Here is a 22,060-nt window from a genome sequence, read left to right as displayed (position 1 = left end):
AATTAGTATTAATTGAAAGTATTTTTACCTGATTTTCCTGTAGATATCTATTTGAAATACGCCGGGATAAAATCTCGAATCACAACTAAATTGTTAAATTTAAGACATATAAACTAAATATACTATAAATCCTTGTACATAATAAGCAAGGAGAATTTTCAAGGCAAAGCAAATAAATTAAATAAAAATTAAAACAAATAAACAAACAAACAAATAAAAAACAAATAAATTAAATAAAAATTAATTTTGAAAAAATAAACCAGTTCTTAAAATAATACGAATTGCTACGAAAACTTCATGGTATTCAATGACCATTGAACATTCGTATGGCGTTCATACGAATCATACTTAAACCATAACTCACAAATAAGCAAAACTGTCACCTCAAAACCTTGAGCAGTTACGTATATTGAAAAAGTCGAGTGCGCCTCAAAACGGATCGAAGTGACAATAAAAAAACGAATCATATTCGAAAGGAAACGTGATAGAATATTTAATGACTTATTAATAGCGAAGTCATACGCGAGAGAAGTGATATTCCGTGACTAGAAAATCTATCGTACATAGTACTGAACTGAACACATTAGTATAATACATGGGTAGCAAACATTTTCAGTAGCCGGGCCAAATTTTAGAAATGAGATTTCCTACCGGGCTGTTAAACAAAAGTTATTTTATAAGGAACTTTTTGCTTATTTACACGTTAAGCCTCATTTAATGTTATACTTTTTCAAGATAAAAACAGAATCATTTGCGTATCAGGCATGTTGGCTTTGTTTTAAATTCCACGAAAAAATAGTTACTCTGTTACTCTTCGCTTTTTTAGTCAAACGTCTTTACTACTTGACGCCATTATGGGTCTTGAAATTGTCAGGATAGTGAAATAATCCAATATATGGGATATGATACGAACTACGAACGATGGAATGTTCTTTTAGTGGTTTTGTATAGACCTAAAGGAAAAATGTGTCATTTACTCCGCGGGCCGCAGGTTGTCCACCCTTGCATTAGTACTTGCGTTGTGTTACAATGTAGCGCTACTTTCATTTGAATCGCTAGAAATGTTGAAGAAATATTGGAACATTGCTTTGCTATTTTTATTAATTCACCACAATTCAATTTTCAATTCAATTTTATTCTAATTATCGTCCGATCTGAAATCTTCTTCTCCAGTTATAAACTCATATGAACTATTGTCAGCAATATTGTAACATATGACTGCAACATAACGAAAATAAAATAAAATTTGCTTCCAGCAAACACATTACAGCCTTTAGCGAATTCGGAAGAATCAAGAGTAAGTTTGAGGCCAAATACTTATGTACATGTCGTTTTTCAAGGGGTTTTTGCTCGAAGTTTCTAAAGCTGTTTTTTTTCAACTATTGTTGTTTTTCGCCTTTCATTTTTGTACATCTTTGGTTGTTTACAAAATATGGACATTATTTCTCATACAAGTCGCTACTTTGATGCGAAATAAACCCATCTTTTTGAAATACAAATTTTCACAGTTTTTATCTACATAAACATATATTTTTATGCACTTATAAGATTCATTCGGTCGACATTTCCTAAAACTTCACGTCATTTTACAAAAATTCGCTATAAATATAATAAATGAAATGAAATAATATAAGTAATAAATATTATAAAATAAAATAAATTTATCTATAAAAAATATAATAAATAAGGGTAATTTTGCATTTAGGCAACCAAATGAGACTATACCATTTGATCCAATTTTCTTTTTTTTCGTTCATTAATAAAACTTCCCCCAATTACATTCTCCTGTTAGGTCCACAACTTTCAGTTGTGTGTATAATTCTCATGTAAAAAACGCTGCTTCTTTTCTGAACAACGGTAGGTACTAAATTCTTCAAATGACTTTTTTATTATCAGAGATTGGATTGGAGTCCATATAATTATATTGTTATAATAATAAATAATAATGAATTGTTATTTACAGGATATTAAAAATTTTCATTTTATTCGTTTCCTTGATTATCATTAATCTGGAATGGAATACATAAGTAATATGTATATATTATTTGAGGGGTAGTCTATGTGAGTGTTGCTAAGGACTTACCCCATAGCAGTAGTCCTCGTATCCAGAAACAGGAAGTGAGAATCCCGACAGGCTGGCTGAGTCGTAAGGGCGGACGGCGGCGTACGGCGCCATGGGGTTACGGGACACACATTGCCCCATAAGAAGTTACTCCGGCCCTGAAAACACATGAAAATGCAATAATTTCACTTTTCAAAAACAACTAAAAAATTGCGTTTTTTCCCGACTGAAATGATTTCATGATTTCAATTATACTATTTTAGTTTTTTTAACTACGATGTTTTTTTGGTGATGAAGAGAAGTATAGAGTTGGTAAAAGAAGGATGAAAGTAGACTAAATGTAGGAGAAGAAGAAAATTGATATCTAATCATAAAGAAAGGAGAGTGTATACTGGGAACAGAGTAAATGGTGGACTGGAATCAGCTATAGCAAATAAAAACCTAACAGCGAAAGCTTAACTGGCAGTGTACATTGGAGTCCTAGTTCTAATTCTAATGTGTGAAAGTGAAGCGTCGAGTTGGCAAAAGATGGATGGAAGTGAACTTTGTCTGCAGCCGCTCTAAACAATAAATTAGTGCTACAGTGGTACCACCATCTCATGTTTTTAAGCCAGGATATGCGTTACTACAAACATATACAATTTTAAGAAGAATAATAAGGTCATGATCAAGTATTTTAGATATGTACTTGAAAGTGGTCAGGTCAAGAGTCGGAATAATCGGCGGGTAACATGTAAGATGTATGATTTTAGCTACGCATTTATTCAACAAAATTGATTTAAAGTTGAGAAAATAAAACTGATTTTCTATTGTTGCTGATAAGTACTTATATCGTACAATTGCAATCAAGTTGGTTGGTCGATTCTAGACATTTGGCAAACTTTCAGATCGTCTGGCAGATTGCAGTACTTGCCATGGCTTCACGATCCGTGAACATGGGAGTTTATATAGCAGCATACCGCATTATCATTGCACTACAAACTGCCTTCTCTCTCCAGAGATGCCATTTACTCATAACCAAACAAACCGTGTTTTTACAAAGTTATGTATAATCTTTGAAACTAGTGTTATTCAGGCACGATCAGGTATGCCAAATACTTGAAAGCGGTCAGGTTAGGAGTAGAAATCTTCAGGGTCTATAGAAAAATGAAGAAGAAAAAGAAAAAGATTTACACGGATGCAACAAATATATCAAAATTATGAGTCACACATTACTGAGCGCCGCACAGCGTTTGAGATTAATAACTCCTCCAATGCATCTCTGTTATCTTTTTTAATTAAAAAAATAGTAACATAAACTGGATACATTTATTTAGTTAAGAATTTTAAACGTTTTTTTTTTAATACAGAGACCTACCAAGCCACAATAAGTCAACGTGTTCTTATTCAAACTAGAAATTTATGATGAATATTTTTTTTTAAATTTTATGTTCATAAATTGTACATATTTATTTAAAGAACTATTTTTATTATATTAAAAAAAAATGCATAGCCGACAAGACACACAAGCCACCTTGTGTGTCTTGTTGGTAGAGTTCTTTTTACATTTTTATTTTATTTTTAACCATTTTAACCTAAAATTTTAATACACACAAAAAAGAAAGAAAAATTTAAGAATATAAACTATTTTACAATTTTCATAAAATTAACTGTTGATCATTTACCCATTCCTTTATTTTGCCTTTGTTCCATATTTTATTTTAACCTCTAACATCCGTCGGCAACAAATGAAATATGTTCAGAACGATATATTACAGTGCTCGACTCGCAAATTTATTGTTAATTCTTGGAACAATCTAGAAACAATATTATTTTTTGACATCTCAACAAAGATGAAGAAGAATATGGAAGTCTGGGCTTACAGGGCTTACAGGGCTTACGACCCTCATTGGCTGGTTTTAGTAATCACTTTACACACGTGTAACATTCACCGATTCTACACATGATTGACAACCACACTACTAAAATTCATGGAAGTTCTTTATATATTAACCAATATCGAAGCATTGTTCTTGAATCACTAGAATTTCACTAGAGACATCTATTGGCGAGATGAAAAGAAGCTTTTTATTGAGCAGAAACTCTTTTTTTGTATGTGAGGTCCGAATGCTGGATTAAAATCACATACATGAAAACGCCAGAAAATATCATTTTTAATATTATTATTTGAGCAGTTAATTTATTTACAACATTTTAAGTGTGTCCAAATACTTGTTCACATATCTGGATAAGTTGTATCTAGAAAGAAAACAAAACGCATATTGTTGCCACAGTAAATTTGTCGGAAAAAAGGCGAAAGTCCGCGTTCATTTACAATTTACAATACAAGCTACAAATTAATGTTTTTACTTGTGTTTGCTGGCAATTACACAAGTATGTAATTCATTCTAGAATATATTAGAATTTAAAAATAACTTCTGATGAAGCCATCACCGTGACAAGCCTATGCCCACGTCTTAATTATTAATCCGTATATTTTTAGAAGTATTTGATATTAAAAATCACAATTATTTTAAGAAATCGAGAAAGAGTTTTGAAGTGAAGCTTCTTAGACGGGGATTCGATAATCGAGAGTGAAATTTCAAGGACGCGTCACGTTTATTAGGCACTTTTCGTTACGTGGGAGAGAAGAAAGGTATAACGTAGAGAGACGGAAGAACTTTTTTACACATTTTTGAAATAACAAGGCTAAATACAAATTTGCTATTTGTCCGCCTCCGTAGTGTAATGGTCAGCACGCTCGGCTACCGTTCTGGACGTCCCGGGTTCGATTCCCAAGGGGGGTAAAATAAATATAAGTGATTTTTTCACTGTCATATTTATTCAATATTACCCTGGACTGGTACCTGAAGCGGAGGGCTGATCACCTTTCCTTCATGTGTAAACGATCAAGATAACACTGCGTTTATATGACGCAGTGCCCTATGCACCATTGGGGTGCGGATAAGGGTTTTATTATTATTATTATTAAATACAAAGAGAAAAAATCAGACAGTCGTTTTACAATGTGACATAGTAATTTGTAATTTGTAATTTTCTATATCCCTTACATAGTACAAAAGGGACTAGCACAAAGAGGTTTTGAATTTTTTTTATTTTTAAAAGTTTTTTTTAAAGGTGTGTTGAGTTGGTTTGGCCATGTGAATCGAATGAGTGAAGAAAGAACAGTAAAAACAAATTAAGAAGGCGAATATGGTCGGTAATAGAAGCAGAGGAAGACCGAGGAAAACTTGGCATGGTCAAAAGTATTTAAAAAAGTGTAAGTGGTCTGGAGTCGGAATAATAATTGCGGGAATGTATGAGGAGATGCATGAATGTGGGAGGCGAAGATTGTTTGCAAAGACAGACTGGTGTGGCGTTCTATGCACTCTGCCTAACCCTGCGGGGAAGCAGCGTGATAGTTAAAAAAATCCTGAATCGATTTTTTTTAAAGGAACCCCAACCCATACACCATATTATATTTTTATTTTAGTATATTTTTAACGGTATCGCCTGGAACATATGTATCTACCATGTAAATGTGGAGTTCAGTCTAAAATATTTACATATTTTTTTGTTATGAGCTAAAACTAAGTTACATAATTTATATGTATTTATTTAAACTATATATACTCATATACAGAAAATAAATAAGTACATTAGCGGGCTTATTGCTAAAAAGTAATATCTTCCAACCAACCAAAAACAGACTAGTGACATTGGTCATAACGTTTGATACCATATTTAGCTGTTTGCAATCAGAGGGTAGATAGTGCTTGAACATTAAAAAAATCATAAATTACAAAATGATGATAACGAGGAAGGCAAAGGAAAAAGGGAGTTTAGGGAAGGAGGTAGAGGGAAAAACTACGGAAGGGGATTTGATGGACAGTTAGGAATCTAATGATAGATAGTAATGACTCAGACGTTTCTCAAAAGATATTAGAAAAGGTGCATTACATGAAATTTCTATGGATACTGTTTAAAAAAAAGTATTTTCCAGAATTAAGTATTAAGTGTTTCCCGCCATAGATATACTCGTATTTAGGGATACAGAACTTGTTCATCCAGGGTCATTCAACATTAAGATTCTAATAAGGTCAATAAAAATAATTTCGTACTCACAAAATAAGCACCTTAGAAGGTTTCAGTAGCGCACTAAGACTTCACTATAAGTACTTCATAATTCCTTCAACTTAGGGGAAGCAATGTTTTGGTAAACGCGATGACCTCATGACCTGTGACCCGAGTTACTTATTTATTGTGAATTGAAGGAGGGATAATCAAGCTAGGACACAAAATGCAGAACACTCTTCTAGTGGAACGGAAGCGAGTGTTTGTCATAGGCTATGAAACTTAAAAAGTTGAATCCTGATTAGGGTCATGATAAGCGGTGTTGCATAAGCCATGGCTAGATTTCAGAGTCACTTGGACGTAAGGCAATTTTAAAAAAATACTGGAACAAAAGGTCTGCTGATGACAGTCAACAGTTCGCCTTCTCTTGAGGGGTTCAACGTGGTTTCCTCCCAGCAATAAGCAAATGCTGAGAAGTTCCTGATTGGCCCACACTAGATTATCCCTCTTGTTCCCAACACAGATTCAAATAAAAACATATTGAATTAGTTAGAAGAAACAAAAATCCACTAAATGAGCTACAATCCTTGTACATAATAAATGCAATTCTTATCTTAAAAAAGCACTAGAGATAATTGAAAAGATTAAGAAAAATTCTCTAATGATGGACATGTGGAGCGAATGGATAACGAGAGAATGACTAAAAAAGTGAATTTGGCACATGTGAACAGAACGAGGACAACCGAAAAAGACTCGACACTATAAGATAAAAAGTTTACGTAACTATTATTAGATGTATGGATTTGAAGGAAGCTAGGAGTGTACATATGTACGATATCGCTCACTCCTTTCAACAACGTCATGTATCAAAAATCGTCAATTTTCATTTGTGCATGTTTTCGGAATGCCCAGAAAATGTACTATATCCCAGCAAAAGCGGCATATTTTTAACTTAATATTTACCCGCTACAGGGCAGATAGTCTTGTTTTTGCATTTAGAAGAAAAGGTATTGTTTTTTTTTTTTTAATATACTTAATATTTTTCAAATGGAGAACAAACCTTCAGGTTTATACCTTAAAAGATCCGTTGCTCAGTAAAAAGTTCAATAAGTGCCTTGATATTTATTTTTAATACATGTTATTATATTCTTAAACTTTAAAAACGATCTCCTGAAAAATCAAGTTTTTTGTTATATGACGTTGTTGAAAGGAGTGAGCGATATGTTAGGGAAGAGTGTGGCGTTCCATCCTCTCTTCCTACTCCTTAATGTAACGACGTAATGGTAGTAGTATTGGTAGTCATATTTATTTACTTTTAAATAAATATGTCAAATGATTCGGAAAAACGAAAATACCGACATAATATAGGATACTATTGTTGCAAGTCAAAATCAATGCGTTTTATTTTATATTTACATATGTTAATTGTTCCCGGTCAAAATCTGATGACATTTATTTTGTAAGCTAGTTCTTGCCTATCAAATCAATATTATTTTTAAGGTAATTTTAAAGGTATTAGAGGAAAAGGTATAATATATATGTAACATAAATATAAAAGTGAAAAAAAAATATATAAATGTATATATACATATATATATATATATATATATATATATATATATATATATATATATATATATATATATATATATATATATATATATATATATATATATATATATATATATATATATATATATATATATATATATATATATATATATATATATATATATATATATATATATATATATATATATATATATATATATATATATATATATATATATATATACATATATACATATATACATATATACATATATACATATATACATATATACATATATATATATATATATATATATATATATATATATATATATATATATATATATATATATATATATATTATATATATATATATATATAAATATATAAATATATATATATATATATATGTATATATATATATATATATATATATATATATATATATATATATATATATATATATATTTATATATATATATATATATATATATATATATATATATATATATATATATATATATATTTATATATATATATATATATATATATATATATATATATATATATATATATATATATATATATATATATATATATATATATATAAATATTTATATATATATATATATATATATATATATATATATATATATATATATATATATATATATATATATATATATATATATATATATATATATATATATATATATATATATATATATATATATATATATATATATATATATATATATATATATATATATATATATATATATATATATATATATACCTAATAGGATACAGATGAGGCAAATGAGAAGTTCAAGATGAAAGAAATCACTACTATAAGGGAAAGGAAATGAAGGAGCAATAGTAGATGGAGAAGGAGAATAGCAGCAATGACTAGAGCACTCAGGCTTACATACCCGTACTCATGCAACGCAACTTCGGCATCTTTAATTTGTACTTCAGTAGCTTGAGGAAAACAAAAACGAAAACAAAAACAATATACACGGCTCCCGAAACTAATAGCAATCAAAATAAAATCCTAGGGTTTTCAAAAAATTTTAACGTAATTTTATTTTTTATTCATGCAGTTTATGCTTTATTTCGTGTGTTCAAGTAATGATCAAAGCATAACAAAGTGTGTGAATATAACCAATCGCACACATTTTTGAAGATGATACTTTTATTTACACTAACTATATTTATATCTTACCTTTGTCACAAAGAAATTCTTATACCTGATGAGATGTTTGCACAATTTGATTCACATTTTCCTTGTTTTATAACCATTTGTTTACTTTTATCACCACTCACAAGTTTTAATATTTTTAAACTAAACTACACGCACGGCCTGACGTAAACACACGCAAAACTAAACTGACTAAACTTCAAACTTCCAAACACCGACCACCTGTCACTCGGTTTGTTTGAAATGTGTATGAACCAAGTTACGACAAACGTATGTTTTTCTTATATCTCACATATAAACTTTACACATATAGAAAAAAGAATCAATCAAATCTATATAAATCTATACCTAACACATTAATAACTGTTTCCTTTTTACTCATAGCTTTAAATTTCATTTTATTATTCATTACCATCTCAGTACAGCATACAGCCTTTTCTTCAAAACGCGAGTTAAATTAACAGTATTTTAAAAAAGTACTGAATATATACGCTGTGTTTTTCGTTGTTTATACAAATGAAACGTTTTTTTTTACTAAGATGTAAAAATTACTCTTATATTTATCAAATACTTATTTTGAATGTATCTGTTAATGTTTTTATTTAATGTTTAGTGCCATCTATGGACATCATACTGCAGTTAGCAAAATACTTTTATGCAAATGAGAATCGAGTATGAATCTTACAGGATACATAAAAAATAATACATATATCGCTCACTCCTTTCAAGAACGTCATAAATCAAAATACTTGATTTTTCAGGAGACCGTTTTTAAAGTTTAAAAATATAATTCAATGTTTTAAAAATAAATATCTAGCCACTTATTGAACTTTTTACTACGCAACAGATCTTTTGAGGTTAAACCCGAAGATTTTTTCTCCATTTGAAAAATATTTAGTTTATTGCAAAAAATATTTAAACAATACCTTTTCTACAAAATGCAAAAACAACACTTTCTGCCATGTAGCGGGTAAATATTCAGTTAAAAATATGCTTCTTTTTCTGGGATATAGCACATTTTCTGGGCATTCCGAAAATATGCTCAACTGAAAATTAACGATTTTTGATTTATGACGTTCTTGAAAGGAGTGAGCGATATATGTATAAAAAGTATCCTAAAGTATAAATTTTATTTTTCATTTATTATCTAACCATAACATAAAAAGGTTATTTATAAAAAATAAAATTAAATAATTAAAAATAAAATAAATTACATAAAATATGAGTTAAGTTTTACTAACGTACATTATATAATTAATAAATTAATTCCTTGAACAATCATTATTATTATAATTAAATTACTTTTTTTTAATAAAAGAAACATATTTGCATTTTATTTGATATCTCAATTAAAATTAGGAAGAATATGGAAGCTTCTGTTTTTACAGGACTTACGATGCTTATTTACGGGCCTGTCATAGGCTGGTTAGGTGATCACTTTACACACGTGCAAAATTCACCAATTCTACCCATGATTGACAACCATTTCTTCTTCTTCTTCTTCTAACCCTTATCCGTTTCCAATGGTGCATATGGCACTACATCGTATTTACGCAGTATTATCTTGTTTGTTAACTACATGAAGGCAATATGACCACTCCTGCGCTTCAGTCCAGGGTAATATGAAATAGATATAAGAGCGTAAAATCACAAATATTTATTTTCAACCCTCCTGGGAATCGAACCCGGGACCTCTAGCACACGGTAGCGTAACACGCTAACCATCACACTACGGAATCGGACAACCACCACTCTCAAATTTTTGTAACTCCTAGATATATTGATATGGATATATGAATATAAAGATATTTATTGACACAGAAAAAATGAGTTCACAACAGCCATCTATGTTGGATCGAGAAAAGCTTTTATTAAGCAGAGACTCTTTTAATTTGTATGCAAGATTCGAACCAATATTCACGTATTTGAAAAAAAAATTAAAACATGATTTTCATTTTTTTATGTAGCTTATAATTTTACAAGATAATTTTATTATTAGATTTTTGAGTGTGTCCAAACAGTTGTTCACAAATCAGGATTATCTCCACTTATTTTTATTTATTACATTTTTGATTATTATTCATTACATTTTTGACATCTCAACATATTCATAGTCTTCTTCGTCTAAGTTGACTAACTAACTAACAAACTAACCATCACGCCGCTTCCCCGCAGGGGTAGGCCGAGGGAATCGAACACCACACCACTCTGTCTTTGCAAACATTCTTCGCCTCTTCCACATTCATACATATCTTCATACATACCCGACGATTATTACGACTCCTGACTCAGCCGCTTTCAAGTATTTGATATAGTTGATTGTACCAAGTTTTCCTCGGTCTTCCTCTGCTTCTTTTTCCAACTACACTCACCCCATAAATTTGTTTAACCATTCTTTCCTCACTCATACGTTCCACATGTCCTAACCATCTCAACACACTTATCTTAATTTTATCGATAATGCTTATCTCAGCCTTGCATTCTTTCCTTATTTCACCATTCCAATGATTCATCTTAGTTGAAATATCAAAAATGTAACAAATAACCCCTATGTGGAGATAATTCTGATTTTCAACAAGTATTTGGACACACTCAAAATATTGTCAGTCTCCATATTCGAACTACACATATAAGTATTATTTTTTTTTAATTTCACACATATTGATAGCAAAATCAAAAATGACTATCAATCAAAGCGAGGTTATAATTATTACCTTTGATTAATTTAATTGCATTATTTTAAAGGTTATTGATTATAATATTTATATTTATCTTCTTATCATTTCATACATCTGTTTTTAGTTAAGATATTAATCATCAAATAAGAGTATAAAATGAGACATATTACGACCAACCTGTCAGTACAGTATCTGTGTATTTCTGTAAAATGGTTTCATTTTCCGTATTGGTGATCTTGGCACTTGTCGCCTTCAGTGATGGTAAGTTGATGAAAACATAAAGTTTTTTTTTTTTAATTTAATGCGGTTACAATTTTTTTTAATAAAAGTAAAATATTTGTGTTTTTGTTATTTACAAAAAATACTTAAATTTCTTACTATTTCTGTGAGCCTAAGCGGCTCATTATTAGAAATAGGTATCAAATTGGCTCGAACCAAGAAACTCTCGACTCGACAGTCCGCGCCATTAACCACGGGACCACAACCCGACACTTATTATAATTTTATAATTTTAATTCATGGCCTAGACATTTTTACTTATTTCTTAAAATTAATAACGCAGTTCTCTCTAATAAAGAGACTAAACTCTTGTGCTTGGAGAAGGACTTACACTTATGATTTATTGTTTATGTTTGTTGGTAATATGATTTAATTTTGATATAATTATTTTTTATGTGTGTTTTTTTCTTCGATCAACATGTATATAATTTATTTTTTAACATTTAAATGTATTAATTTTATTTTAAATCTGTAGGAAGGTTTTTAAAGTACTTGGTTTTTATATTTAAAGTTCTGTTGGAATTATTTGGTATTGCGTTTTGGTATTGTAAAGTCATTTTGTTATCTCGATGATGAACTTTCTTTAAAATTTAAGTATTTTTCACCTTAAATAGTTGGAGAATTGCTGTGTACATAAACTGTATTATTTTATTTACTATATCAAACACTGGATTATTCAAGTGATCGCTTAAACCAGCCAAATGCCAGGTCATAAGCTTGTTGAGAAGCAACAAGCTTAATGCAAGTTGGGAAAAGGAGGGATAATCTAGTGTGGGCCAATCAAGAACTTCTCAGCATTTGCTGATCGCTAGGAGGAAACCATGTAAAACTCCTCAGGAGAAGCTGGACTGTCGTCAACAGGCCTTCCGTTCCACTAGAAGAGCGTACGACATTTCATGTCCTAACTTGGTTTATTGTACTAATGTCCTTCACTAGTTTTATCATGTATAATATCACCTCTCATAAGAGTTCCTTATGAATTAACATGGATCCGATGTCGGATTGGTCCTCACCCAGGCTCCTACAACGCACCTCCAGCTGTTGTCTTAGAAAGCTGAATTGAAGTACACTATTCCAACTGCATCCCATCAAACATATTCCAGTCCTATATCTATGAATCCTGAATATAAAACTGATCAACCTACCTTTACATAATCACGATCGTGTTAACAATACGTCGATTTGAAATAGTGTCCTATGCACTTGTGTGTGGATAGGGGTCATAAAATGATAATTAAAATAATAATTTAATTTGATATTGAATGTATCATGCCAGTGGTGCTCAAAGTACACTTGGAAACCAAGCTTGTTATATTACGTGTAGAGCTTAATATATAAAATTATTATATTATGATGGGCAGAAATATTTCAATCAAAATGACTGATAAGTGAACAAAATGAGACTCCTATCATACCAATGTTATGCGATACGCAAATCCTTTTCTGTTGTCATGTTTTGTGGAATATTCGACTAATAATATAATTTGAAATGATAAAATAACAACCACTTGCATAGTTTTTTCTACATATTTATTTATTTGACCAGTGGCCAGGTTTCGTCGTTACCAACACCATCAGACTGGTCTGACGATGTCAGTAAGGACGACACTCGGTCACTGGTCAAATAAAATATTTGTGAAAAAACTTTGTATTATAGTTTTATTTTATTATATAAAATGCAGTTCCACCGAGAAATGTCAGTACGAAACTTATATCTAAAACAATTTGAAATTTGGCGGTCACAAAACGAGTATTGGGTGTTTAAAATATTACTGAAATAAGGTCATTTAATTTAAATTAAAAAGAAAACACTTGTTTTTTACCATTTGAGTTATTATTATATTAAAATAAAAAAGTATTTTCTTTTAAATTTGTGTATGGAATGAATAAAAAAATTATTACCACAAAGTGAATGAAATAAATTAAATAAAAATAAAGAAACTGTAAACCTAATGTTTGATAAAATAATGAAAGTATTGAGAATGTGCAGAAATTGTAAAGTTTATACAAAAATCTACTCATTGTCATTAGAAATTTGATTTATTATTAGATTAAAACCAATATTTTTAGCTTTTCCACTTTTTTAAAAAAGTGGAAAAGCTAAAAATATTGGTTTTAATCTAATAATAAATTAAAAATGCAATTCCATCACGAAGTGTCAGTGGATAATATAAATCTATTAGAAATTTGTGTAAACATACATAGATAAAAGCCTGTCATTTGTATAAAAATAGATGAAAACATAGACACAATGGGTGATGTTAGGAACAACGGTAATTTACTAAAAATATGTTAATTTGAATACAAGAGGATAAGATACAGGGGGTGAGAAACGACCTAATCTCTTATTTTTTTTTAACTTTTCGCAAGAAAGTTGAATTTTAACAACAATTTTTAATACGAGTACATATGAAGTAAATATAATATTTTCTCCTTAAAAAAAACTTGCAAATAATATATGATAAGATCCAAAAACAGCTTGGGATACTGTTGTACGACTACATTATGCAACGAAGAGAAATAACGTCACAGAAAACTCGAAGGTCAAGTGTCTGTTCATAATTTTTGGCCAATAAAGATAAAGATCAACATGTACTTTGTTTAATCAGATAAACATTATTAAATAAATATATCATTTCATCATATTTTGTAATTTTTATAATGATTTCTGATAACTGATGAGTGATAGAAAGTACAAATACCAATTTAATGGTGAAATTCGTCATGTACAGAACGGTGGTCCAGATCTTAATTAACTAAATATTTGATAAATTAATAACTTTTCTTGAATGTTTTTCACAAATACTTTGTGGCACCTTTTATAAACTTTATAAAATAAAACAACACAATATTATGAGTATTTCAATGTTTTAGAATTTAGTACATAAACCCTGATGATGACAAGGTTCTTGTTGACACCGGTTGGATAAAGTGCACCAATCAAAAGTGGTTAAAACAAAGTTGTTTGATTTTATAAAATTAATAATTTTATTCTTAATAGTTTTTAATTATAATATTCTCAATACTATTAATATTTATAGCATTTACTTTGGGGTTAGTCATTTTAACTTATTTATTTTTTAACAAAAGTGTTAATAATATTAGTACATAACCACTCACCGAGATTTTTATGTCTACCGGTTTTGAGACGTACCCGTCTCTTCTTCAGGACAATCACTAACACAGCATGCATACACTACTACCCTTCACCACCATAGCACCTTTACACACTCAAAACTACACAAAATGTCTAACACATGCACCCGAAGACCAACATGCACTATAATTTTCAATACAGACATGCGTTACGAGCCGAGGTTAAGCGTTAAATGTGCAAAAGTTTTAATTGTTGATTTTCTTTATAATTGATTAGCTAACGAGTTCTACAAGGGGCGTATCGTCGGGGGCGGAGTGGCCCCCTCGGGGTTCGCCCCCTTCGCGGTGTCTCTGCGGACTGGCGTCGTCATCAAGAGCCACTTCTGCGGGGGCTCACTCATCACCAACAAGTTCGTGCTGACTGCCGCCCACTGCGTGGATGCTGTATACAATGCTGGAAGCGATGGAGAAGGATCCCTTTCCAGGTACAAGCACGCACACACGCACGCACACACGCACACACACGCGCACATCGCTCACTCCTTTCAAGAACGTCATAAATAAAAAAAACTTGATTTTTCAGGAAAACGTTTTAAAAGTTTAAATTTTTTTTACAATGTATTCAAAATAAATATCCAGCCACTTATTGAACTTTTCACTATTTAACAGATCTTTTTAGGTAAAACCTTAATTTTTTCCTCCATTTGAAAAATATTTAGTATATTTAAAAAAATAATTAAACAATATATTTTCTTCAAAATGCAAAAACAACACCTTCTGCCCTGTAGTGGGTAAATATTAAGTTAAAAATATGCCACTTTTGCTGGGTTATAGTACATTTTCTGGGCATTCCGAAAACATGTACAACTGAAAAATGACGATTTTTGATTTATGACGTTCTTGAAAGGAGTGAGCGACATGCGCGGTACATCCAAACATTATTCACCGATTGCTTTGCAATTTTGACACAACATTGCATTTTAACACACACCTTTTTCATCTACATAAATAAAAATGTAACAGATAGTTACAATATGCATGAAAAAAAAGTTCTAAATATGAATAAATTGTGATTTAAATAAATGTATACAAATAAAAATAAAAATAATAAAAAACTGGTCTGGGTGAATAATAAAAGATAATATTTTTTTTATTTATTTAATATATTTACATTTTTAAGTACAACATAATATATTTTCTAAATATTATTTTTTGACATCTCATCAAAGATGAAGAAGAATATGGAAGTCTGGGCATTTACGGGGCTGACGACCGTCATAGGCTGGTTTAAGTGAACACTTTACACACATGTAACATTCACCAATTCTACCCATTATTGACAACCACACTAGGTACTCAAATTCTTGGAAGTTCAATATATGTATATGAACCAATTTAGAAACCTTGTTCTTGAATCACTAGAACTTCACTAGAGACATCTATTGGTGAGATGTAAAGAAGCTTTTTACTAAGCAGAAACTCTTATATTAGTATGTGAGGTCCGAATCCTGGATTATAATGTTACACGTAAATCGATCACTTAAACCAGCCTCTGACGGTCGTCAGCCCCGTAAATGCCCGGACCTCCATATTCTTCTTCATCTTTAATGAGATGTCAAAAATAATATGAAAATAATTCCTGTAATTGGTGATAATCCAGATTTTGTGAACAATTTGGACACACTCAAAATGTTGTAAATCATTGAATTGTTTAAATCCTTCCAGCTTACTTCAGGTCCTGTCTGGAACACAGAACTACAACGACGGAGGCTTGAGAAGCACCGTAGTCAGGAACTTCACCCATCCCGCATGGGATTCTGACGCTATCAAGAATGACATTGGTGTATTAGAGCTGACAACTGCTCTGAGTCTGGGAGGAAGCACTGCCATTATTTTTCTGAACGCCGAATACATTGACGGAGGTACCGAAGTGACTGCTATTGGATGGGGATACGAATCAGTAAGTATATTATTCTCAATATTATTAATATTTAAGGCATTTACGTTGTGGTTAGTCATAATAACTTTTCATAAGTCAACTTTTATATTTTTTTACATAAATGTTAGTAATACAGTGAAACCTCTATCTATCGTTTTTAAAGGGACCTATTAAAATAAACTATGAATGCGGGATTAAGAAGTCAATACGCAAATAGATACGACCGAGTAAAGATACCGTCCTCCCAATCTGCAAAACCATTCGTAGGCTAAAATTCTAGGAAGAATACATGTTTCAGATGCAAATGTATTTATTTAAAAATAAATACAAACCTGAATAGAATTTTAAAAAATATTTTTGTTTTTTTAACTGTTTTATTTTCGTAAGTCAATAGTATATTTTCGGCTTCTGGTATCGATTACACAAGCTTTCGATAGTTTCCATCCCATACGTTGCCGTTGAATGTAAGAAAATTGGAAATAAGGATTAAAAAAAACAGACAAAATATATGAAATATGCAGCTTAATTTGAACGATAAATGGTGAAAGAGAAACGATCGATGAGGTTAAATTTAGTATGAAATTAAGTCAAGATAGAAGAAATAAAGGACACATCCGGGAAAACGATTATTCGAGTAACAATAGATAGAGGTTTCACTGTATTAGTATATAATAAGTCACCGAGATTTTTATGTCTACCGGTTTCGAGACGTACCACAAACAATAACCCGTCACTACTATAGCACTATTCACACACTTAAAACTACACAAAAATAGTGCAAGTTGGTCTTTGGGTCGACCAAAATCGCATGTGATAAACATTTTGTGTAGTTTTAAGTTTGTGAAAAGTGCTTTGGTAGTGACGGGCAGTATTGTTTGCAAGCTGTGTTAGTGATTGTACTAACGAAGAAACGGGTACGCCTCGAACTCGCCTTTTCACAAGCTTCTACGAGCTTGACTTGCTACTATTCATTATTTACTACCTACAGTAACACCTCGATATAATGGACCTCTATATAACAAACTTTGCATATAATGAACAAAAAATCCTGACAAATGCAAAAAATTTAAAAATGTCCCGTTAATATTATACATGCTTAAATTCCAGCCTGGCCGCATGTAAACTATTTTTAGTGGCAATGATAATCACAAATCATGTCTCATAACATCAAAAGTGCAAACAAAACTTGAATAATTTTTCAAAACAGGATTACCGAAAGCGCGTTAATATCAAACAGCAAAGACACTTCATGGTGAGTGTCTGAAGATAATAAATAGAATTTTGTTTGTATTTTGGGTTATTTATTTATATCTAAATATTATTTATTTACATCTCACCAATAGGTGTCTCTAGTGAAGTTCTAGTGATTCAAGAACAAGGTTTCTAAATTGGTTCATATATTTAGAACTTCCAAGAATTTGAGTAGTGTGGTTGTCAATAATGGGTAGAATTGGTGAATGTTACACGTGTGTAAAGTGGCCACTTAAACCAGCCGATGACAGTCGTCAGCCCCGTAAATGCCCAGACTTCCATATTCTTCTTCATCTTTGATGAGATGTCAAAAAATAATAACTGTATTATAGTTATTTACCGTCTTACTGCGTTTTCGTAATTGAGGGAATTCTCAAGTCAAAGCCAATTGAATAAATGACATGAGATATTAACATATTGCAGTACCCTAACGGCTCCTATACTAACCTACTGAAGTTCCTGGTTACCAACACCCTGAGCCACGAGGAATGTGTGGAGAGAAGGGATGAAGCGGCTCTCACCATTCCTTACTACCCCGAGATCTCCGCTGGAGAACTGTGTACTCTCAAAGAAGTGGGAGAGGCCGTCTGCAGCGTGAGCATACTGTTACCATTTTCTCTTCAGATTTAGCAATCATAATCTAAACTTCACACGATTAAAAAAGAGCTGAATTTTTTACATGAACTGAAGTGAATATTTCTTTAGCGGTAGTTTTAGAGGAGGTATTACATATTTCACATATCGCTCACTCCTTTCAAGAACGTCATATATAAAAAATCCACAATATTCAATTGTGCATGTTTTCGGCATGCCCAGAAAATGTACTATATCCCAGCAAAAGCGGCATATTTTTAACTTAATATTTACATAGCAGAAAGTGTTGTTTTTGCATTTTAAAGAAAATTTATTGTTTAATTATTTTTTTTAAATATACTTAATATTTTCAAATGGAGAAAAAAACCTTCAGGTTTTACCTAAAAAGATCTGTTGCATAGTAAAAAGTTCATTGAGTGGCTAGTAATTTATTTTTAATACATTGTATTATATTTTTGAACTTTAAAAACGAAAAATCTACTGAAATCAAGATTTAATATTTATGAAGTTCTTGATAGGAGTGAGCGATATGTAATAAAGGGTCCGCCAAATAACTTTTTTTTTTGAAAATGCTATAAAAAAAAAACTACTGAATATTTTCTCAAATTTCTTTTTTTATTTATAAGTACAATCCTTCCGGTTAATAATGGAAAATAATTTCATTCAAATGGCTGCCTCGGCTGGCCATGCAGTAGCCTACACGATCGGTCCAATTTTTAAGCACATTATCGATTGTGTGCAGCTGTATTTCACCAATGGCTTCACGAATATTGTCCTTTAAAGCGTCAATTGTCTCTGGCTTGTCGGCGTAACATTTATCTTTGAGGGCACCCCACAAATAATAGTCCAACGGTGTCAAATCGCAGCTCCGAGGTGGCCAAACGACATCAGCTCTGCGGCTGATAATGCGATCTTCAAAAACAGGGCGCAAAACATCGAGTGTAGCTTCGGCTGTGTGGCACGTAGCGTCGTCCTGTTGAAACCAAATGTTGCCAATATCCTCCTCTTCAATTTTTGTGAACAAAAATCCGTTCAACATGGCCCGATAACGATCGCCATTGACTGTAACGGCCACTCCTTGCTCATTTTCAAAGAAAAATGGCCCAATTATGCCTCTGGACCAAAATCCGCACCAAACAGTGACTCGTTTTGGGTGTACCGGCTTTTCAATGTATGCGTGCGGGTTTTCTGTGCCCCAAATACGACAATTTTGCTTGTTTACATACCCGCCAAGATCAAAATGAGCTTCATCCGAAAAGATGATTTTTTTGGCAAAATCGGCATCTTCTGTAAGTCGATCGCAGGCCCACTCAGCGAAGCGAAAACGCATTGGATGGTCAGTTGGCTTCAACTCCTGAACCAATTGGACTTTGTATGGCGTCATACCAAGGTCTTTATGCAAAATTCGTCTCAATGATGTCTCCGAAATGTTCAATTGTTGAGAACGACGGTGAATTGATGTTGATGGCGCTTCACGCACACTTTCTGCCACAACATCGATATTCTCGGGTGTACGCACTGTTTTTGGCTTTTCACGCTTTGGTTTATCGATGAGGATGCCAGTTTCTTTCACTTTTTTCACAAGATAACGAACATACGGAGCTGACGGTGCTTCTCTTCTTCCAAAAACCGTACGCAATTTTCGCACACATTCTGCAACATTACCATGATTTTCAAAGTAATGTCGCAATATTTCCCAGCGTTGTTCAAGCGTATACACAACCATATTCGCTCAGCGGAAGGATAAAACTAATTATCTGTCAAATCAGACATGAGCTAAGTGTTACCATTCACGAAATAAGCACTAGTTGAAAAAAAAAACTTTAGATGGCGGACCCTATAGTTTAAATAGGCAATTATTGCGCCACACCATTATTTGAAAATTGTTTCCAAGTAAAATACATTATTTGATAAATATCTTCCTCCGTCTTTCTACAATAATCTATTATGTGTGAATGTCACTACAATCTCTAGTGTTTTCATTAATCTTTACAATATAACGTTTTAGGTAACAAGGAAGAAATGCTATCTCTTACTTTCTACAGCTATAAAGCATGTGGTAATAAGACCACTAATGTTATCGAAATTGTTATCAGTTATAACATTTTCTCTTAGCACTTTCTTTCGCTTACAAAAAAGTAGTAAGGTGTATGGAAATGCAAAAGTAATTGCACTTTATGCCATAATAATCTTTAAAAATATAGTATTTAAAAGGATATTGAATTATTTAAGATTATCACGACATAAAGTGCAATTTTTGTAATTAATTATCTTACAAAACAAAACCACCAACATACGTCTTGTCATTGTTACACAATCAAGGTTTATTTGAATTTTTCTTATTAATCAAATTTGTTTTCAATGAAAAGATCAATTTAAAATTGAGAACATGTGTGGAATAGCAATTTTTACCATCCATAAAATGTAATTACATATTATCTCATATGGTTATTATATGTATACAATCGCAACATATAGACCGGGATTTTTAAAGCACTTATCTGAGAATGTACTTTTTAATGATTAGTCATATTCCATAACTGATTCTCATTTCAGGGTGATTCTGGAAGCGCTCTCTTTAATGACGGTGGACTTGTCGGTATAGTATCCTGGGGACTGCCGTGTGCCAGGGGAGCTCCCGATGTGTTCACCAGATATTCCGCTTACGACGCATGGGTCGACTCCATCTTGGTTTAATTTATAAAGTAACATCTTAAATTGAATAACCTGCACTGATTAATTATAATAAAAAGATTTTTTGATTTTCTTAAATATTTATTGGTCTTTTATTTGTGATTTTTCGATAATCTGAAGCTACATAGCCTTGTTATAGATTATGCTGTCATCTGCTTCTTTTTGGTGGGTGATTCAGACAATACATATTACTGTTCAATGTTCAAGTTAACACAACGTTTGTGGGAAACGCTTAAAAGCGTCTTTTACGTCAGTACATTAAAGACGATTCGACCAACAGTTGGTAGAGAGTTGGAGACCCTTATGGGCGTTCTATTTGCTTACCTTTGGTAGAGCGTGAGAGACACCAAAAAAACATTGTACAGATCGGAATTGGGTTTGTGATTACTTATGATTAGTATACAGAGGGTCGGGCGAGTCGAGGGTAGTATACTAGACTGAGTATAATTAGGGTCAGGGTTGATGTAAAACCACCTGACAAAAATGTGTTAATAGCTTACACTATACGTAGGTACTTAACAACGTAATTAGTGTTGTCAATAAGCAGAAAATACAATACAAAACTATCAAGTGTTTCATCATAGGACAAGGAGTACCACTTTTTGACAATGTGTACATGTGTAGTTCCCATATCCTTCAAATGCTCACTCTTTCATGTGCGA

At 31.6% G+C, this 22,060-nt stretch overlaps 1 protein-coding gene across 1 annotated transcript; it reads left to right on the top strand.

The window, feature by feature from the left end:
• The first annotated feature begins 14,075 nt into the window (after positions 1 to 14,075).
• On the top strand, positions 14,076 to 21,476 carry LOC148306278 (chymotrypsin-1-like). Its single transcript, XM_088265355.1, has 5 exons — positions 14,076 to 14,097; positions 15,198 to 15,405; positions 16,646 to 16,880; positions 18,534 to 18,704; positions 21,261 to 21,476. Exons 1-5 carry the CDS (start codon positions 14,076 to 14,078, stop codon positions 21,399 to 21,401), a joined length of 777 nt encoding a protein of 258 aa, XP_088121481.1. The 3' UTR covers positions 21,402 to 21,476.
• The last annotated feature ends 584 nt before the right edge of the window (positions 21,477 to 22,060 follow it).

Source organism: Brachycentrus maculatus, unplaced genomic scaffold, assembly GCF_059751285.1.
Source record: "Brachycentrus maculatus isolate JH-2025_06_01 unplaced genomic scaffold, ASM5975128v1 h1tg000245l, whole genome shotgun sequence".
NCBI lineage: Eukaryota > Metazoa > Arthropoda > Insecta > Trichoptera > Brachycentridae > Brachycentrus > Brachycentrus maculatus.
This window is presented reverse-complemented; position numbering and strand designations above follow the sequence as displayed.

Bases quoted from the DNA above. Each gene is read 5' to 3' on its own strand.
- LOC148306278 (XM_088265355.1), top strand. From the start codon at position 14,076: ATGGGTGATGTTAGGAACAACG. The intron at 14,098-15,197 runs GTAATTTACTAA...ATAATTGATTAG, and splicing joins GGGTGATGTTAGGAACAACG to CTAACGAGTTCTACAAGGGG. The intron at 15,406-16,645 runs GTACAAGCACGC...AAATCCTTCCAG, and splicing joins GGAGAAGGATCCCTTTCCAG to CTTACTTCAGGTCCTGTCTG.